The 22,322-nt window shown below is 43.7% G+C and overlaps 1 protein-coding gene across 1 annotated transcript in view; it reads left to right on the top strand.

The window, feature by feature from the left end:
- Nucleotides 1-19,661, top strand: part of GREB1 (growth regulating estrogen receptor binding 1) — an 81,602-nt gene extending 61,941 nt beyond the window's left edge. Inside the window, exons 25-32 of the mRNA XM_065401075.1 lie at nt 950-1,111; nt 3,417-3,621; nt 4,789-4,963; nt 10,023-10,241; nt 14,371-14,506; nt 15,069-15,269; nt 16,654-16,792; nt 19,498-19,661. Of these exons, the coding sequence (XP_065257147.1) occupies nt 950-1,111; nt 3,417-3,621; nt 4,789-4,963; nt 10,023-10,241; nt 14,371-14,506; nt 15,069-15,269; nt 16,654-16,792; nt 19,498-19,661 (1,401 nt within the window). The remainder of the gene's footprint in view (nt 1-949; nt 1,112-3,416; nt 3,622-4,788; nt 4,964-10,022; nt 10,242-14,370; nt 14,507-15,068; nt 15,270-16,653; nt 16,793-19,497) is intronic.
- The last annotated feature ends 2,661 nt before the right edge of the window (nt 19,662-22,322 follow it).

The following is a 22,322-nucleotide window of genomic DNA, read 5'->3' as shown; positions in this document are numbered from 1 at the left end:
TATAGTATCAGTACTGGTACCCAAGCTGCATATTTGCTCTATAAGCATTTCCATAGAGAACTGATGTATACATTTTGGCCCTGATACTGCAGTTGGATCTTTGCACTTGCACTGAGCCCCAGTGAAGTCAGTGGAGTCCTGCCCAGGCACAGGGGTCTGTGTGAGTGGATTGGATTGCAGTTTTGGGATCTTTGTTTAAACAAAATGTTTTATCTTAGTGATAATTAATTTTTGATAGTGGCAGCAGTGCATGACAAAAGCACATTGTGAATATCTTCTGGTATTCTTTGAGTACCCAGATTCATGGCTGGTAGGGTCAGTAAAGGTCATGGAGGTCAACAGTTTCACTCTGTGGACTTTGCACGACTGTTCCTTGGATCATTCCCACTGACCTATGAAGTGCTATAGTCAACATTCTACACTAACCACTATAAATGATCATTGATTTCCCAGTAAACCTTCCCCTAGGGTTTATTAACATTTGCTCTGGGGCAGAGCAGTTGCTGAAGATAGTAAGTTGCTTGCTGCAGAGAGCATTTTATACACATCATGTGGACTCTGATTATTCAAACAAACCCTCCAGTTCGCTGCTCATTAGAATGTGACGAAAAAGGCATCAGCAATGCAAGTACTGCAGCTATTGTATAGCACATGGCGTTACTGAGAAATGAGGTTGGCCCACAAGCCTTGCTACCATCGATGAAACAAAGAGCAAATTGACGGCTTCTGGCCAGGAGGCTGGGTAAATTGTTTAGTGAATATGTTGGGCTTGAGCCAAATGTCACTGATTAGTATTAATATGAGTTATGAGGTAAAAAGTATTCCTGTGCCATGTGTGGTTTCCTTCTGGTTTGGTGCTGACTTAGTGATGTCCACGGACTGTTCTGTGCTCTCTTGAGAAGGAAAGTTAGAATCTAATAATTAAATTTGTCCTTTTCCCCCCCCTCAGCTTTATGAGTCCACCCTGCATGCTTTTGCCTTTTCCTATTCCATGCTCGGAGAGGAGATCCAGCTGCATTTTATCATCCCCAAGTCAAAGGAGCACCATTTTGTCTTTAGTCAACCAGGAAGACAGCTGGAAAGTATGAGGTTACCGCTTGTCACAGATAAGGTAGATGGATAACTATATTTATACTCACATATGGGGCATAGACAGGGCTGATCTAAAGATTTGTAGGGTCAGATCATACTTTGGCTTCACTACTGGTTCTGCTGCCGGGAGATGGTGAGAATGGTCTGGCAGTGAGTTGTTTCCTTCTCTTTGGGTGCCCTTGCTGGAGAGGAAGACAAGCTGCAGAAATTGCTTGGAATGCAAGGTCCCAATCAAATACTTGCTTTGCTCATAATTAAAATTGCTACAATTTTGTCATGGATATTTTTAGAAAAAAAATCATGGACAGGTCACGAGCAATAAACAAAAAATCATGGAAGCCGTGACCTGTCCCTGACTTTTACTAAAAACAGCTCTAAATAGGGAGGGAGGAGGATCCAGCACCCTGTCCCCCCTGCAGCGGATGGGAGCTGCAGGGACCCCATTTCCCAGTGGCTGCCACTGTGTGGGGCTAGAGCTGGACAGGTCCCCCCACTGCCCTGCAGGGCTGGGAGCTGTGGGTGGCCCCTTTGCCCCTGGCCACTGAGCAGCTTCGGGGTACCTCTGCCACCGCTGCCCATGCCTGGGAACTGCAGGAGGGCCCCCCCTGCCCGCAGCCACTGAGCAGCTCTGGGGTCCCTCTGCTGCCATCCCTGGTGGCTGGGAGCTGCGGGGAGGGGCCTGGCTGCTCACAGCAGCTGAGCCACTACAGGAGGGACCCCTGTGGTAGCCGCTGGGCAGCTCAGGGGTTGCTGCCACCGGCGGCGAACAGTCAGTTGCGGGGGTTCCTGCTGGGCAGCTGTGGGAGGGTCCCCCGCCCCCCATGGAGGCTGGGTTGCTGCAGGGTCCCACGCTGCTGGCAGTGGCTGGTCAGCTGCGGGGGTCCCCAATGTCACAGAGGTCGCTGGAAGTCACTGTTTCAGTTACTTCTGCAACCTCTGTGACATAATCATAGCCTTACTCATAATCAAGGCTGGTCCTGGGCACACACTGTTTGTGAGCTGGGACTATGACAATTGGAGATTGTTGTGCAGTGACTCAGGAGTTCTCAGGGTTCTGGATAAACACACTGAAGAGAGGAGTGGTCTCAGCTTTGAGAATCAAATGTACATGTTTTTGTTTAGCCCATGACTAAGTAAGAGGAAGCAATTTATCACTGGCTTGCCTGTCCTGGCCTGCATAAGTGGTTCCACCAGATAACATAAAGGAGAGTTTTGAAAGAATCTCTGTGGTGACTGTGCAGAACCTCATGGTAGCTTCAGGGAAGACAGCTGCAGAGGTTATCAATCTGAGCAGTCTGTCTTGTCTCTGATATGAGCCTGTACAATGACCCCTGCAAGCCCGGAACAATCTCTGCCTGATTCAATGAAGTATACTCTCTTTAGACTACTGGAGCAATTTGTGGAATAGTAGTAGCAGCCGAGATTTTATGGTGCAGAAGGTAAGCTGTCCACAAAAAAGTTATTGATCCATACTCCATCCTTCACTTTTGGCAGCTTATGCCTAGATAGGTAGGAGCATATTTTTTAATATACATCTGCCAGACTGCAATCAAACTTGAAGTTACGCAACACCTTTTATCTGAGAGAGAGTTGTGTTTTTCAGCTGATGAGAATACAAAATTATCCCAATTTACTGTGTGCCACCGGAAGCACCCTCAATTTACTATGGTTACTTCATGGGAACTAGGTGTCAAGTCTCCACAGATTCTATTCCCATCCCTGCCTCTGATCTGCCGTGAGACCTTCGGCAAATCACTTAATTTCTCTGTGTTTTTTTCATCTGTAAAAATTGTATAATACTTACCTACTTCATAGGGTGTGCTGCTTTAGACTTAATGCATGTTTGCAAAGGGCTACGAGATCATTGGATGTAGGTCACTATAGCTGTGTAAAGTTTTATCATCTTAGTCTTTTTCTCGTTGTTCTTTCACTTCTCTTAATGTCTGGTTGCTTTCTATTCTTCTATTCTTTACTTTCTTTTTCCTTCCTCAGGGCCTGTCAAGCCACTGAGGATCCTATATCCCTGGTAGATCAAGATTTAGCAATCCCATCTGGGGCTATATGTATCTATCCCTCTCTTACCAGCCAATCAAGTGATCAAGACCCTTTTCTTTGTCACTTGATAGAAGTTGTTCTCTTCCAACTCTTATAAAAATTCCTAATTTCTCTTTTATTTAGATATTAGGCCAGTTTCTCACCTGGTGTAAATCAGCATAGCTCCATTGTACACTGACTTACACCACCTGAGGATCTGGCCTTTTTTGTTTAAATAATATTCAGCATAATACAGAGACTCATCCTTCATTTTTGTATTTACTTTACAGAGTCAGGATTACATAAAAAGCCCCACTTTTACTCCCACAACTGGGCGTCATGAACATGGACTTTTCAACCTGTATCATGCAATGGATGGTGCCAGCCATTTGCATGTTCTAGTTGTCAAGGAGTATGAAATGGCCATATATAAAAAATACTGGCCGAACCACATCATGCTAGTGCTGCCGAGTATTTTCAACAGTGCTGGAGTAGGTAGGTATTTGGAGGAGAAAAAAATGGTAAAACACATGTGTATTATTGTACAGACGCCCTCACTGAGAGGTTTGTAATAAGTGATCTCTTGCAACACAGTATATCTCACCATATATACTGTGCTTCAGAAACCACACCCTCCTTCTTTACTGTGATAGGTGGTTAACTGTATTGTACCCCAAGTAAATGCAAAATCAATTAACACCTGATAAGTCATTCCTACTTAACCTTATAATGCTAACATTAGTGAAGAAGGCATGTGACTCTGGGGCATTTTCTCCCAGGTGCAACATGCAGCAGAGGATCCTTGGCCACAGGACATTTGTCAGTGGGAGGAACTGCAGCATCTCAAGGCAGTGGAATTTGAGCAGGGCTCATAGCTGTCTAGCATAGCCCTAAATGAGTTTGGTGCTGGCCAGGGACGGGGAGTGGCTATGGTGCCTAATAATGCACTGATCCTGTGCATTTCTTAGGTAGCGTCTGCCAGAAGGGTTTCTATGGAGCACCCAGAGTCTGCTCTGGTGGGACCCCCAAGGTGGACAGACAGAGGGAATTATGGTTTTCATCACTTAGGTGGGTCCATCCCCATGTGCAGTGGCTGGTGCCAGGAGGTATCAGTGGAGGTAAATCTGTCCCTCGCAGTTTAAAGGCATCACATAAATTCCCACCACAAAAATCAAACTCATCTTATTAGTTTCCTCAGTGGTGTCCCATGTGGCCTTAGCAGCCTGACACAACACCCACACCTGTCAACTCAGTTGCATTTGGTAGGGGATGGTGACAGATTGGCTCTGGAGTCCTTTAATCACCAACCTTGTACTGGGGGGAGGGATAGCTCAGTGGTTTGAGCATTGGCCTGCTAAGCCCAGGGTTGTGAGTTCAATCCTTGCAGGGGGCCACTTAGGGATCTGGAGCAAAAAATCAGTACTTGGTCCTGTTAGTGAAGGCAGGGGGCTGGACTCAATGACCTTTTGGGGTCCCTTCCAGTTCTATGACATAGGTGTATCTCCTTATATTATATTATTATTAACCTTCAGAGTGAGCGAGCCACACTGTGCTCCATGAACATTTGAAAGGTTGGCACTTATCAACAAACAACTCCTGCCCCTGCCACCGCCACCTCCCATCCCAGAATTTTCCTCTTGTTTATGCTGTTTTTGGTTTCAGGTGCTGCACACTTTCTAATAAAAGAGCTGTCTTATCACAATCTGGAACTAGAACGAAATCGGCAAGAAGAACTGGGGATTAAACCCCAGGATATCTGGCCTTTCATTGTCATTTCGGATGATTCCTGTGTTATGTGGAATGCGATAGAAATCGATTGTTCAGGAGACAGAAAGAGGTAAAACACCATAATGAAGGAACATGATTTTTTTCAGCTGATCACTTTAAACTCTGAGCACAACTTGTTGAAATGACATCATGGAAACAGCAAGGCTTTTACTCTGTGTAACAAGTAGGGTATAATATTTGCCTAGCGACAGAGAAATATTTCTTGATATATTTGTCTGCATGTAGGTTAGTTCCCATCTGTGCCCAGTCTACAGCTTCAGCCATACCGCTCGGCACTTCAGTTCAGGCTGGAGTGACTCATGCTTTTGGCTCTGGAGTTGTGTGGTTCAGTCCCAGCTGTGTTGGCCAAGAGGGGTGGCCGTCACATGTACAGTTGATCCGGATACAGCGGTGCAAGGAGTACAGACACACATGGATGGATTTTAAGCGGCAGGCCAGAACTTTAATTTAGCTTTACCACAGGGGAGGGGCACTACCTGCCCATCAGCCATGCTCACCTATACCAGGCATTAAGTGGTTCCAGTGCAGGGGTTACAGGGCTCCTACCATAAAACCCATCACTGAGGCTAGGCTCTCCTCAACTACCCCCTCCCAGGACTCAGCTCTCTCTGAGTCCTACCCCCTCCCCCACCCATGTGGGAGACAGAGGATGCAGAAGGGTGGGGATGTCAGGCCTTAGCCCACAAGGGTTACAAGATCTCCCTCTACCCCATGAGCCCACGTCCCATCAGGAAAATCCAAGGTCTTTTACCTCTGGGAACCGTGCACTGTATCTTTTTAATCACACTGGAAACTGCCCGCAAGTTGAGACAAATTAACAGTGCAACCAATTACCTCAGTTAGGGACTAAGCACATTCCTACTTAATAGGGCTGTTGATTAATCGCAGTTAACTCACGTGATTAACTCAAAAAAATTAATCGCAATTAATTGCAGTTTTAATCACATTGTTAAACAATGGAATACCAATTGAAATGTATTAAATATTTTGGATATTTTCTACATGTTCGTATATATTGTATTCTGTGTTGTAATTGAAATCAAAGTGTATATATTTTATTATAAATATTTGCACTGTAAAAATGAAATAGTATTTTTCAATTCACCTCATACAAGTACTGTAGTGCAATCTCTTTGTTGTGAAAGTGCAACTTACAAATGTAGATTTTTTTGTTACATAACTTAGGGTTACCATCCGTCCGGGTTTTTCAGCTTTAAATGGCCATCCGGGGGGGATTTCTAATCAAGTAGAAATGTCCGGGATTTCCCCCTTCCCCTCATGCAGAGTGCGGCGCGGCTGATTGGACGCCTGGCCTGATTGAAAGCCGCTCGCAGCCACTAGGGCCTCTAGCAGCCAGAGTCCCTCCCCCTCCCCCGCTCCCTTCTCCCCCACAGAGCAGCGCGGCAGTGTTTGAGTCCACCTGGAGCCTGCAGCTCTCCCTCTGCCTGGTGAGCGGGGGGAGCAGGGCAGGCGGCGGGGGGGTGTAGAGGCTGCAGGGGCAGGGCAGGCAGGGGGCGCAGAGGCTGCAGGGCGAGTGGGGAGCAGGGGGCACAGAGGCTGCAGGGGCGGGGGGGGGTGCAGAGGCTGCAGGGCGAGGAGGAGCAGGGCAGGCAGGGGCATAGAGGCTGCAGGGGCAGGGCAGGCAGGGGGCGCAGAGGCTGCAGGGGCGAGGGGGTGCAGGGGCTGCAGGGTGAGTGGGGAGCAGGGGGCACAGACGCTGCAGGGGTGGGGGGGTGCAGAGGCTGCAGGACAAGGAGGAGCAGGGCAGGCAGGGGCATAGAGGCTGCAGGGGCAGGGGGGTGCAGGGGCAGGGCAGGCGGGGGGGTGCAGAGGCTGCAGGGCGAGGAGGAGCAGAGCAGGCAGGGGCATAGAGGCTGCAGGGGCTGCAGGGCGAGTGGGGAGCAGGGAAGCACTTAGCAACCCCCAACCAAGATCAGAGCGGGAGGGAGGAGGGGGAATGCGGGGTGCTCAGAGGAGGGGGGCAGAGTTGGGGCAGGGACTTTGGGGAAGGGGTTGGAATGGGGGCGGAGAAGGGGTGGGGTTGGGGCGGGGCGGGGAAGGGGCGGAGTTGGGGCAGGGCCGGGGGCGGGACCGGGGCCCCGTGGAGTGTCCTCTTTTTTAAATGTTTGAATATGGTAACCCTAACATAACTGCACTCAAAAACAAAACAATGTAAAACTTCAGCGCCTATAAGTCCACTCAGTCCTACGTCTTGTTCAGCCAATTGCTCAGACAAACAAGTTTGTTTACAGGAGATAATGCTGCCCTCTTCTTATTTACAATGTCACCAGAAAGTGAGAACAGGCATTTGCATGGCACTTTTGTAGCCAGAATTGCAAGATATTTAGGTGCCAGATATGCTAAACATTTGTATGCCCCTTCATGCTTTGGCCACAATTCCAGAGGACATGCTTCCATGCTGATGATGCTTGTTAAAAAAATAATGCGTTAATTAAATTTGCGACTGAACTCATTGGGGGAGAATTGTATGTCCTCTGCTCTGTTTTACCTGCATTCTGCATATATTTCATGTTATAGCAGTCTTGGATGATGACTCAGCACATGCGCATTTTAAGAACACTTTCACTTAAGATTTGACAAAACGCAAAGAAGGTTCCAATGTGAGGTTTCTAAAGATAGCTACAGCACTCGACCCAAGGTTTAAGAATCTGAAGTGCCTTCCAAAATCTCAGAGGGACGGGGTGTGGTGAATGCTTTCAGAAGTCTTAAAAGAGCAACACTCCATTATGGAAACTACAGAACCTGAACCACCAAAAAAGAAAATCAACCTTCTGCTGGTGGCATCTGACTCAGATGATGAAAATGAACATGCATCGGTCCACACTACTTTGGATTGTTATCGAGCCGAACTCATCATCAGTATGGACGCATGTCCCCTGGAATAGTGGTTGAAGCATGAAGGGACATATAAATTTTTAGCGCATCTGGCATGTAAATATCTTGCGACACCAGCTAGAACAGTGCCATGAGAACGCCTGTTCTCACTTTCAGGTGACATTGTAAACAAGAAGTGGAAGCATTATCTCCTGCAAATGTAAACAAACTTGTTTGCCTGAGCGATTGATTGAACAAGAAGTACGACTGAGTGGACTGCAGGATCTAAAATTTTACATTGTTTTATTTTTGAATACAGTTTTTTTGTACATAATTCTACATTTGTAAGTTCAACTTTCATGATAAAGAGATTGCAATACAGTACTTGCATTAGGTGAATTGAAAAATACTATTTCTTTTGGTTTTTTACACTGCAAATATTTGTAATCAAAAATAAATATAAAGTGAGCACTTACACTTTGTATTCTATGTTGTAATTGAAATCAATATATTTTAAAATGTAGAAAACATCCAAAAATATTTAAATAAATGGTATTCTATTATTGTTTAATAGTGCGATTAATCATGCTATTAATTTTTTTAATAGCTTGACAGCCCTACTACTTAATCTACTGTGTCTCAAAGATGCTGAGAAGGTGAAAAACTCCCTTGTCCTCTGCCAATTGGCCCTATGGGAGAAAAAATCCTCTCTGACCCCCAATGGCCGAACAGCTAGATCGGGGCGGGCAAACTTTTTGGCCTGAGGGCCGCATCCAGTTTCCAAAATTGTATGGAGGGCCGATTAGGGGAGGCTGTGCCTCCCCAAACAGCCAGGTGTGGCCCGTCCCCACCCCCTATCCGACCCCCCCTGCTTCTTGCCCCATCCACCCTCCCCCGCTCCCTGTCCCATGATGGCCCCCCCCCGGACTCCTGCCCCATTCAACCCCCCTGTTCCCCGCCCTCTGACCGCCCTGACCCCTATCCACACCCCCACCCCCTGACCACCACCCCGAACTCCCCTGCCCTCTATCCAACCCCCCCTGCCCCCTTACCGCGTTGCCTGGAGCACCGGTGGCTGGCAGCGCTACAGCCGCACCACCCAGAGCACCAGGATAGGCAGCTGCGCCGCCCGGCTGGAGCCAGCCATGCCACAGCGCAGCACAGAGCACTGGGTCAGGTCCCGGCTCTGCAGCTGTGCTGCCCCCGGAGCTCGCAGCCCCGCCACCCAGAGTATTGTGCCAGCGATGGAGCGAGCTTAGGCTGCAGGGGAGGAGGAACAGCAGGGGAGGGGCCGGGGGTAGCCTCCCAGGCCAGGAGCTCAGGGGCCGGGCAGGAGGGTCCTGTGGGCCAGATGTGGCCTGTGGGCTGTAGTTTGCCCACCTCTGGGCTAGATCCACAGCATCTGCTGGCTGGATTCCCATTCCTAGTTCTGGGTGGGTAGGGGTGGAACAGAGCCAAAAGAGACTCCACATGGTGCTGGAGCTGGGGGATGTAGACCACACAGCATCCTTCCCCCCGACTGACCAGTGGGTGCCAGAGACTACCAGGGGGGAGGATGTACCTAGTGTGTCTTGCTGCCGGGTCTGTCCCATTTGCTGCTACCCCCATCAAGTTCACTCAGCAGTTGAGGCACATGGGTGGCATTCTGGGTAAGATTTTTGAAGGAACTAAGGGAGTTAATGGAAATTCAGGGGGAGTTGGCCACCTACAGTACCTCTCTTTGGCTCCTTTTATAGTCCCAGCCTATGTGACTTCTACTTTATTTCAGTTTGCAAATGATAAAACAGGTCTCTTAGCTTTTTAAAACAGTACTTGATTGGGCCAGTTTTACTTATTACCAGAACTGTGCTAAGTTCAGCAGCTTTGCTGTGCAGGGATTTGGAGAAATCTTTTTTTCTGTTTCAATTTGTATGTTTGATTTTATGTCAAATCCCAAAACAAAAGCAAAGTTCAGTCAAAACTGAAAAGTTCCATGTGGTTTTGTAATGGGCTGATGGTAAACATATCTTCCCAGGATCACTTGGAGCAAGAGTTAGGTTAACTTAAAACATTTACAAACCTTAATGAACATATTGAGAAATCCAGGCTGAGTTTCAAACCTATAATGTCAGCCCAAGCTAAATGAGCTTTAGGTAGATGAGGCAGTAGGTCTAGCATCACTGCTGCCTGTTTACTATGCTCATATTTATAACTATTGTAAGATACTGCTCAGATGAACTGGATTATTTTTTGTACACTTTGAATTTGAAACATTTTTTTCCAACCTATTGTAGTGAATATACATGGACTGAAAGGAACGTTTCCTTGAAGCAAATTCTGCAACACATTGAAGCAACCCCTAATGTCACTCACTACGCCTTGATTGGGATGAGGAAATGGTCTAGTAAAACAAATAGTGGTGAGATCAGGGAACCATTCTCCTGTTGCCATGTACATGACTTCATCATGCTGAATGTGGATCTGACTCAGAATGTCCAATATAACCAGAACAGGTGAGTGAATCCATAGGTGCCTCTAATGTAGAGCAAGGACCAAATCATGCAGCCTTCACTCTGGCTAAGCTCTCACTCACTCGAGTTGGATTTCTCAGGAGACTGCTAATAGAATAGAGATAAATGTTACATCTAAGTTGCTGGTTCCAATCCAGCCCAGGTAAGAAGTGGCTAAAAAGACTGTTATCTCTCTCCACCTAAGCTAGGCATACTCTTTAATTAAATACAATAACTTTAATTGGTTGAGAACAATAATAAGAAAGAAAAACAACAAAAACAAATCCCTCTAACATTGATGGGGGGCCTATAGGGAGAAGCTGCATCCAGCCCACTCCATTCTTGGGTTCAATCTCCAACCCACCTTCTGCTACCAATTTTTTTAACTGAGCCACACATAATGTTCCAGACGTTAAAGGTGCCAAGCATAGTCACTGTGGTTCTTAAAGCTCCATTCACTACAGATACCACTTGGCAGCTGTTCATTAACCCATGTGAAATAGTGAACTCAGTTCCTCGGGGACAAGTGTTCACATCACAAAACCACCACCACATTTGCCACTAATTGTCAGAGGGGCACAGAGGGGCACAGGGCTGAATAGGATAAGAGACTGTCACCTCTAGAAGTGACCTTTCCAAATCTAGATTGAGGCATATTTGTGGGGAAGCAGCTCTGCTTTAACTATTCTATGGATAAACAGGTGACTTAAATCTTCAAGACTGGCACTTTTCAAGAGCACTAGAACCATAGCCACATGTATCTCCTGTATACAGCGGTGTTCTCAGGCTGTTTAGCCTGTGGGGGCATAGTACATTTTCACACAGAGTATTACCATTTGAGGCCGTTTTTGAATGGAAAACTGAGTGCTAATCTAAGAAAACAATAAGCATAGAATTGAATAAATGTAGAGCTGGAAGGGACCTCAAAAAGTCGTCTGGCCCAGCCCCACCCCCACCCCCCCAGTGAGACAGGACCAAGTAAACCTAGACTCATAGACTCATAGACTCATAGACTTTAAGGTCAGAAGGGACCAATATGGTCATCTAGTCTGACCTCCCGCATGATGCAGGCCACAAAAGCTGACCCACCCACAACAGAATCTTCCAGCCTGCGACCCCTGCCCTATGCTGCGGAGAAAGGCGAAAAACCTCCAGGGCCTCTGCCAATCTACCCTGGAGGAAAATTCCTTCCCGACCCCAAATATGGCGATCAGCAGAACCCCGAGCATACAGGCAAGATTCTACAGCCGGACCCTCATTCTACCCGCGATGGCACGTTAATGCCTAATTGACTAAAATCACGTTATCCCATCAAACCATTCCCTCCATAAACTTATCAAGCCTAATCTTGAAGCCAGAGAGGTCCTTCGCCCCCACTGTTTCCCTCGGAAGGCTGTTCCAAAATTTCACCCCTCTGACGGTCAGAAACCTTCGTCTAATTTCAAGCCTAAACTTCCCCACGGCCAGTTTATATCCATTCGTTCTCGTGTCCACATTACTACTAAGCTGAAATAATTCCTCTCCCTCCTTTGTATTAATCCCTTTGATATATTTAAAGAGAGCAATCATATCCCCCCTCAGCCTTCTTTTGGTTAGGCTAAACAAACCGAGCTCCTCGAGTCTCCTTTCATAGGAAAGGTTTTCCATTCCTCGGATCATCCTAGTGGCCCTTCTCTGTACCCGTTCCAGTTTGAGTTCATCCTTTTTAAACATAGGAGACCAGAACTGCACACAGTACTCCAGATGAGGTCTCACCAGCGCCTTGTATAACGGAAGCAGCACCTCCCTGTCCCTACTAGAAATACCTCGCCTAACGCATCCCAAGATCGCATTAGCTTTTTTCACAGCCACGTCACATTGCCGACTCATAGTCATCCTGCGATCAACCAGGACTCCGAGGTCCTTCTCCTCCTCCGTCACTTCCAACCTATGCGTCCCTAACTTATAACTAAAATTCTTGTTAGTCATCCCTAAATGCATCACCTTACACTTCTCACTATTAAATCTCATCCTATTATTGTTACTCCAATTTACAAGGTCATCCAAGTCTCTCTGCAGAATATCCCGATCCTTCTCCGAATTGGCAATACCTCCCAACTTTGTGTCATCCGCAAACTTTATCAGCCCACTCCTGCATTCGGTTCCGAGGTCAGTAACGAATAGATTAAATAAAATCGGACCCAAAACCGAACCTTGAGGAACCCCACTGGTGACCTCCCTGATAGGGGTTCCTAAAAACCTCCAGTGATGGGAATTCCACAACTGCCCTTGGAAGCCTATTTCAGAGCTTAACTACTCTTATAGTTAGAACATTTTCCCTAATATCTAACCTAAATCTCCCTTGCTGCTGATTAAGCCCATTACTTCTTGTCCTACCTTCGGTGGACATGGAGAATAATTGGTCACCGTCCTCTTTATAACAGCCCTTAACATATTTGAAGACTGTTATCAGGTCTCCCCTCAGTCTTTGTTTCTCAAGACTAAACATGCCTAGTTTTTTTAACCTTTCCACACAGGTCAGCTTCTCTAAACCTTTTATCATTTGTTGCTTTCCTCTGGACTTTCTCCAGTTTATCCACATCTTTCCTTAAGTGTAGGGCCCAGAACTGGACACAGTACTCCAACTGAGGCCTTACCAGTGCTGAGTAGAGTGGGATAATTACCTCCATTGTCTTCCATAAGACACTCGTGTTAATATACCCCAGAATGATATTAGCAACTGCATCACATTGTTGGTTCATATTCAATTTATGACCTTCAGATCCTTTTCAGCAGTATTACTACCTAGCCAGTTTTTCCCCATTTTGTAGTTGTGCATTTGATTTTTCCTTCCTAAGTGTTAGTACTTTCATGCTTGTCTTTATTGAAATTTATCTTGTTGATTTCAGACCAATTCTCTAATTTGTCAAGGTTGTTTTGAATTCTAATCCTGTCTTTCAAAGTGCTTTCAACCTCCCTCAGCTTGGTGTCATCTGCTCTCCATTATCTAAGTTGTTAATTAAAATGTTGAATAGTACCGGACCCAACAATGCAATAAAGCAAAGTAATATTAATGCATAGAGTGATGCAAAAATGTCAAGAATAAGGTTTTATGCCAGTTTACACTAGCAATACTTAACCTGTGGGTGTTTAATCACTGGTGACTCACCATAGTTCTGCATGCAGCTCTCTGTTAAGGCTTGGGCAATATTGTGTGACATTCCAAGGATGAATTGGTGGTGAGAAAACATGGCATTTTGAATCAAAAAGAGACACAGTCAGCCAGAGATAGCAAAGACACATGTGAGTATCACTCAACAGAGTATCTATCAACAGAGCCATAATTTTAAAAACTGATAGCTTTAAATGGCAGATTACTCAGTGAGCCCTAAATAGAACCAGTCCTTCTGTAATCTTTATTTTGCTGTTTTGGTGAATGTAGTAACTCTATTTTACAAAATGCTTGTTACATAGGGATTTTCTGACTTCTGAGAAGAGATGTGTGAAACCAAAAGCGCAGATCCAAATCCTGGATCAGATGCTCATACTTCTAAAAGTCATTCCAGTTCTCTTGTAGAACATGTATATTTACAATCGGGAATAGAATCAATATTACCCAAAGATGAGGGTACATGGGTGTGGCCCATTTTAGAAGCTTGACCTGCTAAATCTGGTCTGAATTCAGATCAGGATTGATAGTTTCCGTTCGGTTCCATCTCTAATTTGAAATGGGCCAAATCCAACCCAATGAAATCTTAAAACATGGATGAATTTGGCCCATATTGCTTAATTGTGGCTCTTTGCAATGCTGTTGGATGAAGAAGTGATTCTGTGGCTTTTAAATGCTTGATCTCACTGATGTAGACTGATAGCATTTCTACAGAGGGATGTTGAAAATTTCAACAGTTACATGCTCCTTGTTACAGAGGAGAAATATATGGTCAGAGACCTGTACTTCCGGGTGTCTCATCTAGGGCCTAATTCATGTCCTTTGAAGTCAGTGGAAACCTTTATATTGACCTTATTTGTGGTGGGATCATACTCCTTTCTATTTGTACAGTCTGCCTCACTGTAGTATCTGAGTGCCTATATGTCTGCTAATGTTCAATAACAAGCAGTGTTTATTAATAGCTGTGGTTTCCGCTTCTGCTAGATTTATGTGCGATGATGTTGATTTCAACCTGCGTGCCCACAGTGCCGGTCTTCTGATCTGTCGGTTCAATCGCTTCAGTGTCATGAAGAAGCAAATTGCAGTAGGAGGACACAGGTCCTTTCATATTAAGTCTAAGGTAAAAGTTGATCATTATCTTTCATTGTTAGTTATTTGTTTGTGCAGTCATTAACCTTTAATGTAGAGAGTGAGGTTTGTTGGTGTACATTCTATTGCCAGAGATGGGACACGTGTGCCATTAGATTTTTTTTTTAACATGAAACTCCTGGAACCCACAATTCCCACGGCATAAATGTACCCTGACCGCTTCCTATGTCATCTTCCTGTGTAATGTCTTAAACTACATAATTTTTTTTTCAAACAAGAAAGACTTTCACTGTGAATTTGATGTAGAACTGTTGTAAAGTATTACTTAATAACTCCTCCTTACACCATTTCATGTTCAGGAAGAACTTTTTGAGTCAAAGCAGAATCCAAAATGCTATTTAACTATAATTAAACTCCAATTTTCCATGGATAACTGAAACCTTTGGGTAATAGGAGTTTTGGATAACCTATTTTTGGTGGCTATATGCATTTTGGATTTTTGGGACAGAGATGCATTTTGTACAACCCCAAATTCAGATGATTGGGGTTTGGCTGATCAGGATTTATCAATATCACAATGTTTTTCCATGTAGGTTTCTGAAACTCCAGTCTCAACCGCACCTGCTCAGTATATCTGTGCTCCTGACAGCAAGCACACCTTCTTAGCAGCACCTGCTCAGCTGCTGCTTGAAAAATATCTCCAGTACCACAGCCATCGCTTCTTTCCTCTTTCACTGAAGAATTATAGCCATCCAGTGCTATCTGTGGACTGTTACCTTAACTTAGGACCACAGGTACTGAACAAAATGATCTTCAAGTAGCTCTGCAGTTTAGGCCAGCCCATATTTAACCCAAGTGTTGTACTAGTTCTGTGATCTATTCCTTTGGGATTTTTACATGGCTTCTGAACTGTATAATATAGATTGTTGTGATATTTAAAAAATCAATTTGTAAGTTACAAAAAAGAAAATGAATGGTTAGAAGCTATGAATGACTATGCACACTAAAAATAAAGTACACAGAGCACAATCCTACAGTTGTAGTAAGGAATAGTTATAGTAATTTAGCCTGTGCTTTCTATTCAGGTCTCAATTACCAGTGCCTCCGAATTTTTTTTCCCCGTGAGTGTTTCCTCAACTTAATATAATAACTTGGCCATTTATATTTATATTTATAACTTTCCTCCTACAAAGCATTTTACAAACATTGACCAGTCGAAGCCAAGACGTGAATGCTCCACACAAGAGCTCAGATTAGAACTGAGGAGTTCCTGGCTCCCAGTCCTGTGCTCGGACCAGGCCCCTCTCTAAAACCAAGCTATGTATTTGGACTCAAATGCAAATCAAGTATGAATGATGCTAGCAAGTTTTTTTGGTAGTGTTTTGATTTGTTTGTTTTTGCCTTCCCATCCAACTGGAAAACTACATGAAGTTCAAACTTGGTAGACCTGCCAATTTGTCTTCCTCCCCGAGTCAGCTGTGTAACAGACTTCACAACTCGCTCTACCCCCAAATGCTCTAAGTCCTTAAAGTTCCTTTCTGGCTGACTTCTGATAAGCTGAAGTACTCTGGACACAAAGTCCTATGTGGAAAATTTCTTTATTGGGGGAGAGCGACAAATCTTTAAACATCTCAGTGAATCTCCAAGGTTCTTAACCGGCCTGAGAAGTCTGAGTGAACAGAGAGTTTTGGAAAGCGAAAGGCTTCCAGTCTCTAGGGAAAACCTTAGGACCCAATCCCGAATACACTTATGGACATTCATAACTTTACTCACATAAGTGGTTCCATTGACACTTGAGTAAAATTATGAACCTCCATAAGTGTTTGCTGTATTGGACCATACAGCTGTGTGTGTGTGTGTGTGTGTGTGTGTGTAAAACGTGCAAGGCATGTCTCAGATTTGTTTTTAAGGGGAGAGACAGTTGTTGAGGCATGTAAATCCTGCCATGTCTACCTACCTGTTTATACAACACTTTTTTTTTTCAGAGGAGGGATTTTTATTTGGGAGCAGTAGGGATGCTCACAAATGGTTGATCACAAAGACCATTCCTATAATTAGGAAGGATTGCTAAACTTTAAACTGGTGCAGACATTCACACCTCTGTGCAAAGCCCTAAGAAGCAACACTACTTTGAAGTCTGAGGAAAATTAATTTCTGATCCCTCTTTCCTCCAATCAGATTGCAGTTTGCTATGTGAGTTCCCGACCTCACTCTTTGAACATCAGTTGCTCTGGTTTGATGTTTAGTGGACTCCTGCTTTACCTCTGTGACTCCTTCGTTGTAGCTAGCTTTTTGAAAAAGTTTCACTTCCTGAAAGGTGAGCTGCAGAATGATTGTTACAAATTGCAGTGTCTGTCTGGTTTGGGGTTGCCAAATCCACCGTTGGGCAGAAACTAAATAATGTTTTGCCTTTGTACGTCAACCAGGTCCATCTCTCCCCATTTGGGATCACACCAATCCAGCACTACAGCAGATTAATACCTACATCCTCATACAAGTATTATCAGTTCTATAGATTTTTGAAATTAGGCAGGCACTGGTGCGTACATACCATTGAGTTGCCTAATGTATATTCATAAATACTCAGTGTATGTTTGCAGATTGGGTATTTGTGTGTATGCAATAGGCATGCATCACTGTATGCTTGCAGTTGTGCCCCTCTAATTTTCAAAATCTTACCCATAAGATTCTACTCAGTAGATTGTGGGGGAAAAGGATGGGTTGTTTAATGTTAATAACAAATAATACCCAAATGAATCAAATTAGTCTTCAAGGTTCCAGACTGACGGCACTGGAGACTGATGTCCTCTATCTACAAACAAGCAGTTGTATTGCCAGCGTCTCCCATGCTATGCTGCCACTGTGTTGTAGGCCTTATCTACTCTGGGGATTTATCCCAGTTGCAGCCATCAGTGGCCAGCCACTGGCGCAGCTGCATTGTTGCAGATCTGTAGACAGGCAAAGCTGTTATAAACTACCATTTGGATCAGTACAGTACAACTTAACCCAGTTTCAAGCAGGGGTATGCTAGACTGATACAAGTGATGGAGTATAGTGGTTTCGCCACTGCAATGGTGGTTGGCTATTGAAGACTGAATTCTGCAGCGTGGACAAGGCCTTAATCTTGACCTGGAGGAACAGGTCTGGAGATGGAAACTTTAGGAGTGAAGGTTAGTTAAGTTTCCATCTCCAGCCCTTCTGTCAGGAAGATTCAATGTTCACAGAATCAGAGGGTTCTGTCCCCTTTTTCCCTTAAGTGATAGATAACTAAGGGGAAAAAGAACAGGAGTACTTGTGGCACCTTAGAGACTTAGAGACTTAGTCTCTAAGGTGCCACAAGTACTCCTGTTCTTTTTGCGGATACAGACTATATATAACTAAGGGGAAAAAGAACAGGAGTACTTGTGGCACCTTAGAGACTTAGAGACTTAGTCTCTAAGGTGCCACAAGTACTCCTGTTCTTTTTGCGGATACAGACTAACACGGCTGCTACTCTGATAACTAAGGGGTTCACTCTCCTTCATTTTATAGTCCAGTAAACCTTTGAAATGTATCATTCTGAAGAGTATCCCCCGATAAAGTTCTTCTCCCCTGCTGTTTGTCCTTTCCTGCTGACATCCCTTCCCTCTGTTGGCTTGTGTGTAAATGTAACTTTCATTGTCTCTGGCCTCACCTTGCTCAATTGACACTGGAGACACTCACAAAACAACGTTCCTTTGTCTAGGACATTCCTTTTATCATGTCTGCCCCAAAAATATATTCTAGAATGTATTTCCAGCACACATACATAACTGTCAAGTATCAGAGGGGTAGCCGTGTTAGTCTGAATCTGTAAAAAGCAACAGAGGGTCCTGTGGCACCTTTAAGACTAACAGAAGTATTGGGAGCAAGAGCTTTCGTGGGTAAGAACCTCACTTCTTCAGATGCAAGTAATGGAAATCTCCAGAGGCAGGTATAAATCAGTATGGAGATAATGAGGTTAGTTCAGTCAGGGACCCTGATTGTCCATGATTGCTTATTTAGGATATTGGCCTCAAATGGCACAATTGATATAGGTCTAGATTCTTCCAGCCTTACACTGCGTAGTAATGTAGTCCACAGTTCAGCAAAGAACTTAAGCTCGTGCTTAGTTTTAACTTTAAGTACATTCTTAAGTCCATTCCTGCTCAACATAACATTTAAGCACATGCTTAAGTATCCAGAACTCCTCAATCTCTTTTAAAATTGAGGTGCTTTGCTGAATTAGGACCCTGTAGTCCCACTGCAATCAGTAAGGTACTTCTTAGTGTGAATAAGGGTATCAAAATCTGGCCCATAGAACTGTCACAAATGTAAAGGCTTGTCTTCACTACGGAGGGGGGGGAGCGGCGGTGTAAGTCGACCTAAGTTACGCTACTCCAGCTACGGAAATAACATAGCTGGTGTCGACATGGCTTAGGTCGACTAATCCCAGTGTCTTCACTGCGCTGCGTCGATGGAGATGCTCTTCAGTTGACTTCCCTTACTCTTCTCAGAGAGCTGGAGTACCAGGGTTGACCAGAGAATGCTCTGCCATCAATTTAGCGGGTCTTCACTAGACCCGCTAACTCAATCCCTGCTACATCTATTGCAGCAGCATTGATCTCCCTGCAGTGAAGACCAGCCCTAAGGCTTGATCATGATTTATCTGAAGTACTAGATGGATCTCATTATCATAACATCTAAGCACTTTACAATCTTTAATGTATTTATCCTCACAACATCCCTGTGAGGTACAGAAGTATTGTTATCACCATTTTAAAGATGGGGAACTGAAAGGCCAAGTAAGTTGCCTGAGGTCACACAGGAAGTCTCTGACAGAGCAAAGAATTGAACCTGGGTTTCCCAAGTCCTAGACTAGCACCCTAAGCACTGAACCATCCTTCCTCTCTCTTCCAGGCATAGAACTCCCACTGAAGACAATTGAGAGCTTGTAGGATCAGGTTGATGATTTAGAGAATAAAACAAAACACTCATACTTGTTTGTTTTAACCATTCATGTAGGTGCTACCTTGTGTGTTATTTGCCAAGACCGCAATTCTCTTCGCCAGACTGTTGTCCGGCTAGAACTAGAAGATGAATGGCAGTTCCGACTGAGGGACGAATTCCAAACTGCCAACGCCAAAGAGGACAGACCACTTTTCTTTCTGACTGGACGACATATTTGATAGAAAATGAGCAGGCTTCCTGAACTGGCTAATGAGAAGGGGTAGTACAAGAGGCTGAGTTCTCACTGGTCAAAAAAAAAAAAGGCATTTAGCATTTGAGAGGCTCTGTGCTCTGAAATATTCCAGCACATGTTTCCTGAGTAGCCATCAGCTGAGCAGTTTTGAAATATTTTTATTAAAATTATATTTAATCAACTAATGTATGTTTATATTGCCAAGCATTGGAAGTGACTCTTCTAATTTAATTACTCAGTAGAAGTAATTCCTGATACCTGGGAAAGAGGTACCGACTTATTACTTCACATGGTGGAAACATTTCTGGATAAGAAGAGAGATCACATTTCTTCTGTCAAAACAGAGAGCACACAAAATGTTTCAAAATTAAGATGTTTCGAAACAGTTTTGTACAATTAGGGAATTTAAATTTAGAGAAATAGGGAATGTACATTTAGAAGTAGACTTTGTTCTTTTAAGTCTTATTTATCTAGAAGTCAGCACAAGACATCAGACCAAATTTCAGATTTTACAGGAAATTTTACATTTTGGTAATCCATTGCTACTGATTGATACAGAGAGGCTTTTATACCTAGAGGTGTAAAATATATTTTTTATGTAATGGGAATTGGTTGCAACCATAACTATGGTGTGAGTGTCACACTGAATAATTTTATTATACAGGATTTTGGAAGGGGATGTGTAATTAAGGTGCCTGTGTTTGGTTGGTCAGGAAAGAGCACTTTGAAAGTAGAGAGATGTGAACAAGAGATGCAAAAGAAGGAGATGTGAACATTTATTCCAGAACACTTCAGTATCTGGGACAAAGTCCCAAAGAGATTAAGGGGAAGATTAACAGCAACCAAACTTTGAGATAAATAATTTTGAGCTAAATGAACTGGTGCTTCCAGTTACAGATGAATTTGTTGCACTGGCTTAAGACTTCAAACCTGGCCACCAGGCAATTCAGACAGGAGATGCATATAGCACTGAAGTCCAATTTCAGAATACCCTTCCAGAATGCTTTTTTGCTAAGGCACTTCAAAAGAGCTGGACAGTCAGGTGGCATCTTTGCTGAGTATATGTAGAAATCTAGGAGGATGTTTAGAAAATGCATCATGCAGTATAGTATTTTGCACCCTGGACTGTTAAAATGTAGAGTGCATGCTGAAAACACCTGGTTATATTTATCCCAGAACTTCATGTTTATCCTTATGGAGACAGTGGCTCTGATACTTGGCTTGGCCTAGACACTCTGTGCCAGGTGTAGGCATGAAAGGTGGCAGAAAAGTCACCAGAAAACCCTTTATAATATGTTAATCCTCTCTTGACTGGCTATGCCAACTATAGGACCATTTTGTGCTGGTGGAGCAGCATTAAGTGGCTATAACACATTTGAGGTATTGTAACTAAGAGACTAATAATCTGTGCCAAAGAGCTGACTTAGATTTATTTTCAGGGAATAAAAATAAATTAAGTGATTGGGAGAGATTTAGGTTAATGTTTACACAACTGTTTTGGTAGAAAGTGATATGCTTGTATATTTCATTGTGCTTCTTTTGGAGTAAGAACTTTCTTTTTAGTTTTGTTTTATTCTGTGTAAATAGTATTTCCTGTGCAGGTCCCTCCATTTGATTAGTTAATTTAAACTTTTTAAAGGGTTGTAATATTCAAGTCTTACTCATCCTTTATAAATAAAATATGTAATGCATGGATAGGTGTCTGGCTGATGTATGACCACTGTCAAATGCTCACACTCACAGGGGAAAATTGCATTGGCAAAAGGAAGCTAATAAGATTTAGGATTACCCTGCATGCATCAAGAGGAAATGTAGTGCTGTTTAGCACCTACTACAAGCTTTCAACAGTTCAGGACTTTGGGGATAGATCCAGGACTATGGATGCAGGGAACTCATGACATACAAACATAAAACAAGCTTTGAAAACCGTTCAAAAATATGAATCAAAATCAACTTTCTGTAAATGCAATCTCTGTATCTTGGGTTTTTAGTCATAAAATCTACTTCACAAGTCTTTCAAACCTGCATTTTCTCCAGATGATGATATTAAATATGCAGTGATACCATGCATAATCTGAAAAGAGGCCATTAAGTACTAGCTACATTGGAATGAAAATTTTTTCAGCTCTGTGTTTTCATAAGGGCTTGCATTATATATTCAGTTTTCCTTGTATAGTCGACCATTTGTTTGGCTTTTCCTGCCATGAATATACTGGGCAGAGTCTTTAAAACAGAGGTGGTAAAGAAATGCAATAGAGTTTGGCAAATCCCGGAATGATTTCTTGGTTATCTGTCTTCTTTCTTTCTTTCTTTCTTTCTTTCTTTCTTTCTTTCTTTCTTTCTTTCTTTCTTTCTTTCTTTCTAACAAACAAGAATTAGTTTAACCTACTGGTGAGTGTTTGTCACAGATCCCCCTCTGTGGGTTACAGTAGCAATAGTCAAACCTTTTGGTATGACCCTGAGTGCAGACATTTCAACAAATATCTGTGAGACAGAAAAGTACAATACAGCCTCCAAATAAAGCTAACCAATTATATTTATTTCATGAAGATTAGTCTAATGCTTAGACTGGGGCTGGGATTCACGAGATCTGTGTTCTATTCCTGATTTTGAGTAGATCATTTAACCTCCCTGTGCCTCAGTTTCT

This window comes from Emys orbicularis, chromosome 3, assembly GCF_028017835.1.
Source record: "Emys orbicularis isolate rEmyOrb1 chromosome 3, rEmyOrb1.hap1, whole genome shotgun sequence".
Taxonomy (NCBI): domain Eukaryota; kingdom Metazoa; phylum Chordata; order Testudines; family Emydidae; genus Emys; species Emys orbicularis.
Note: the sequence above shows the minus strand (reverse complement) of the source record. Positions and strands in the feature narration are given on the sequence as shown.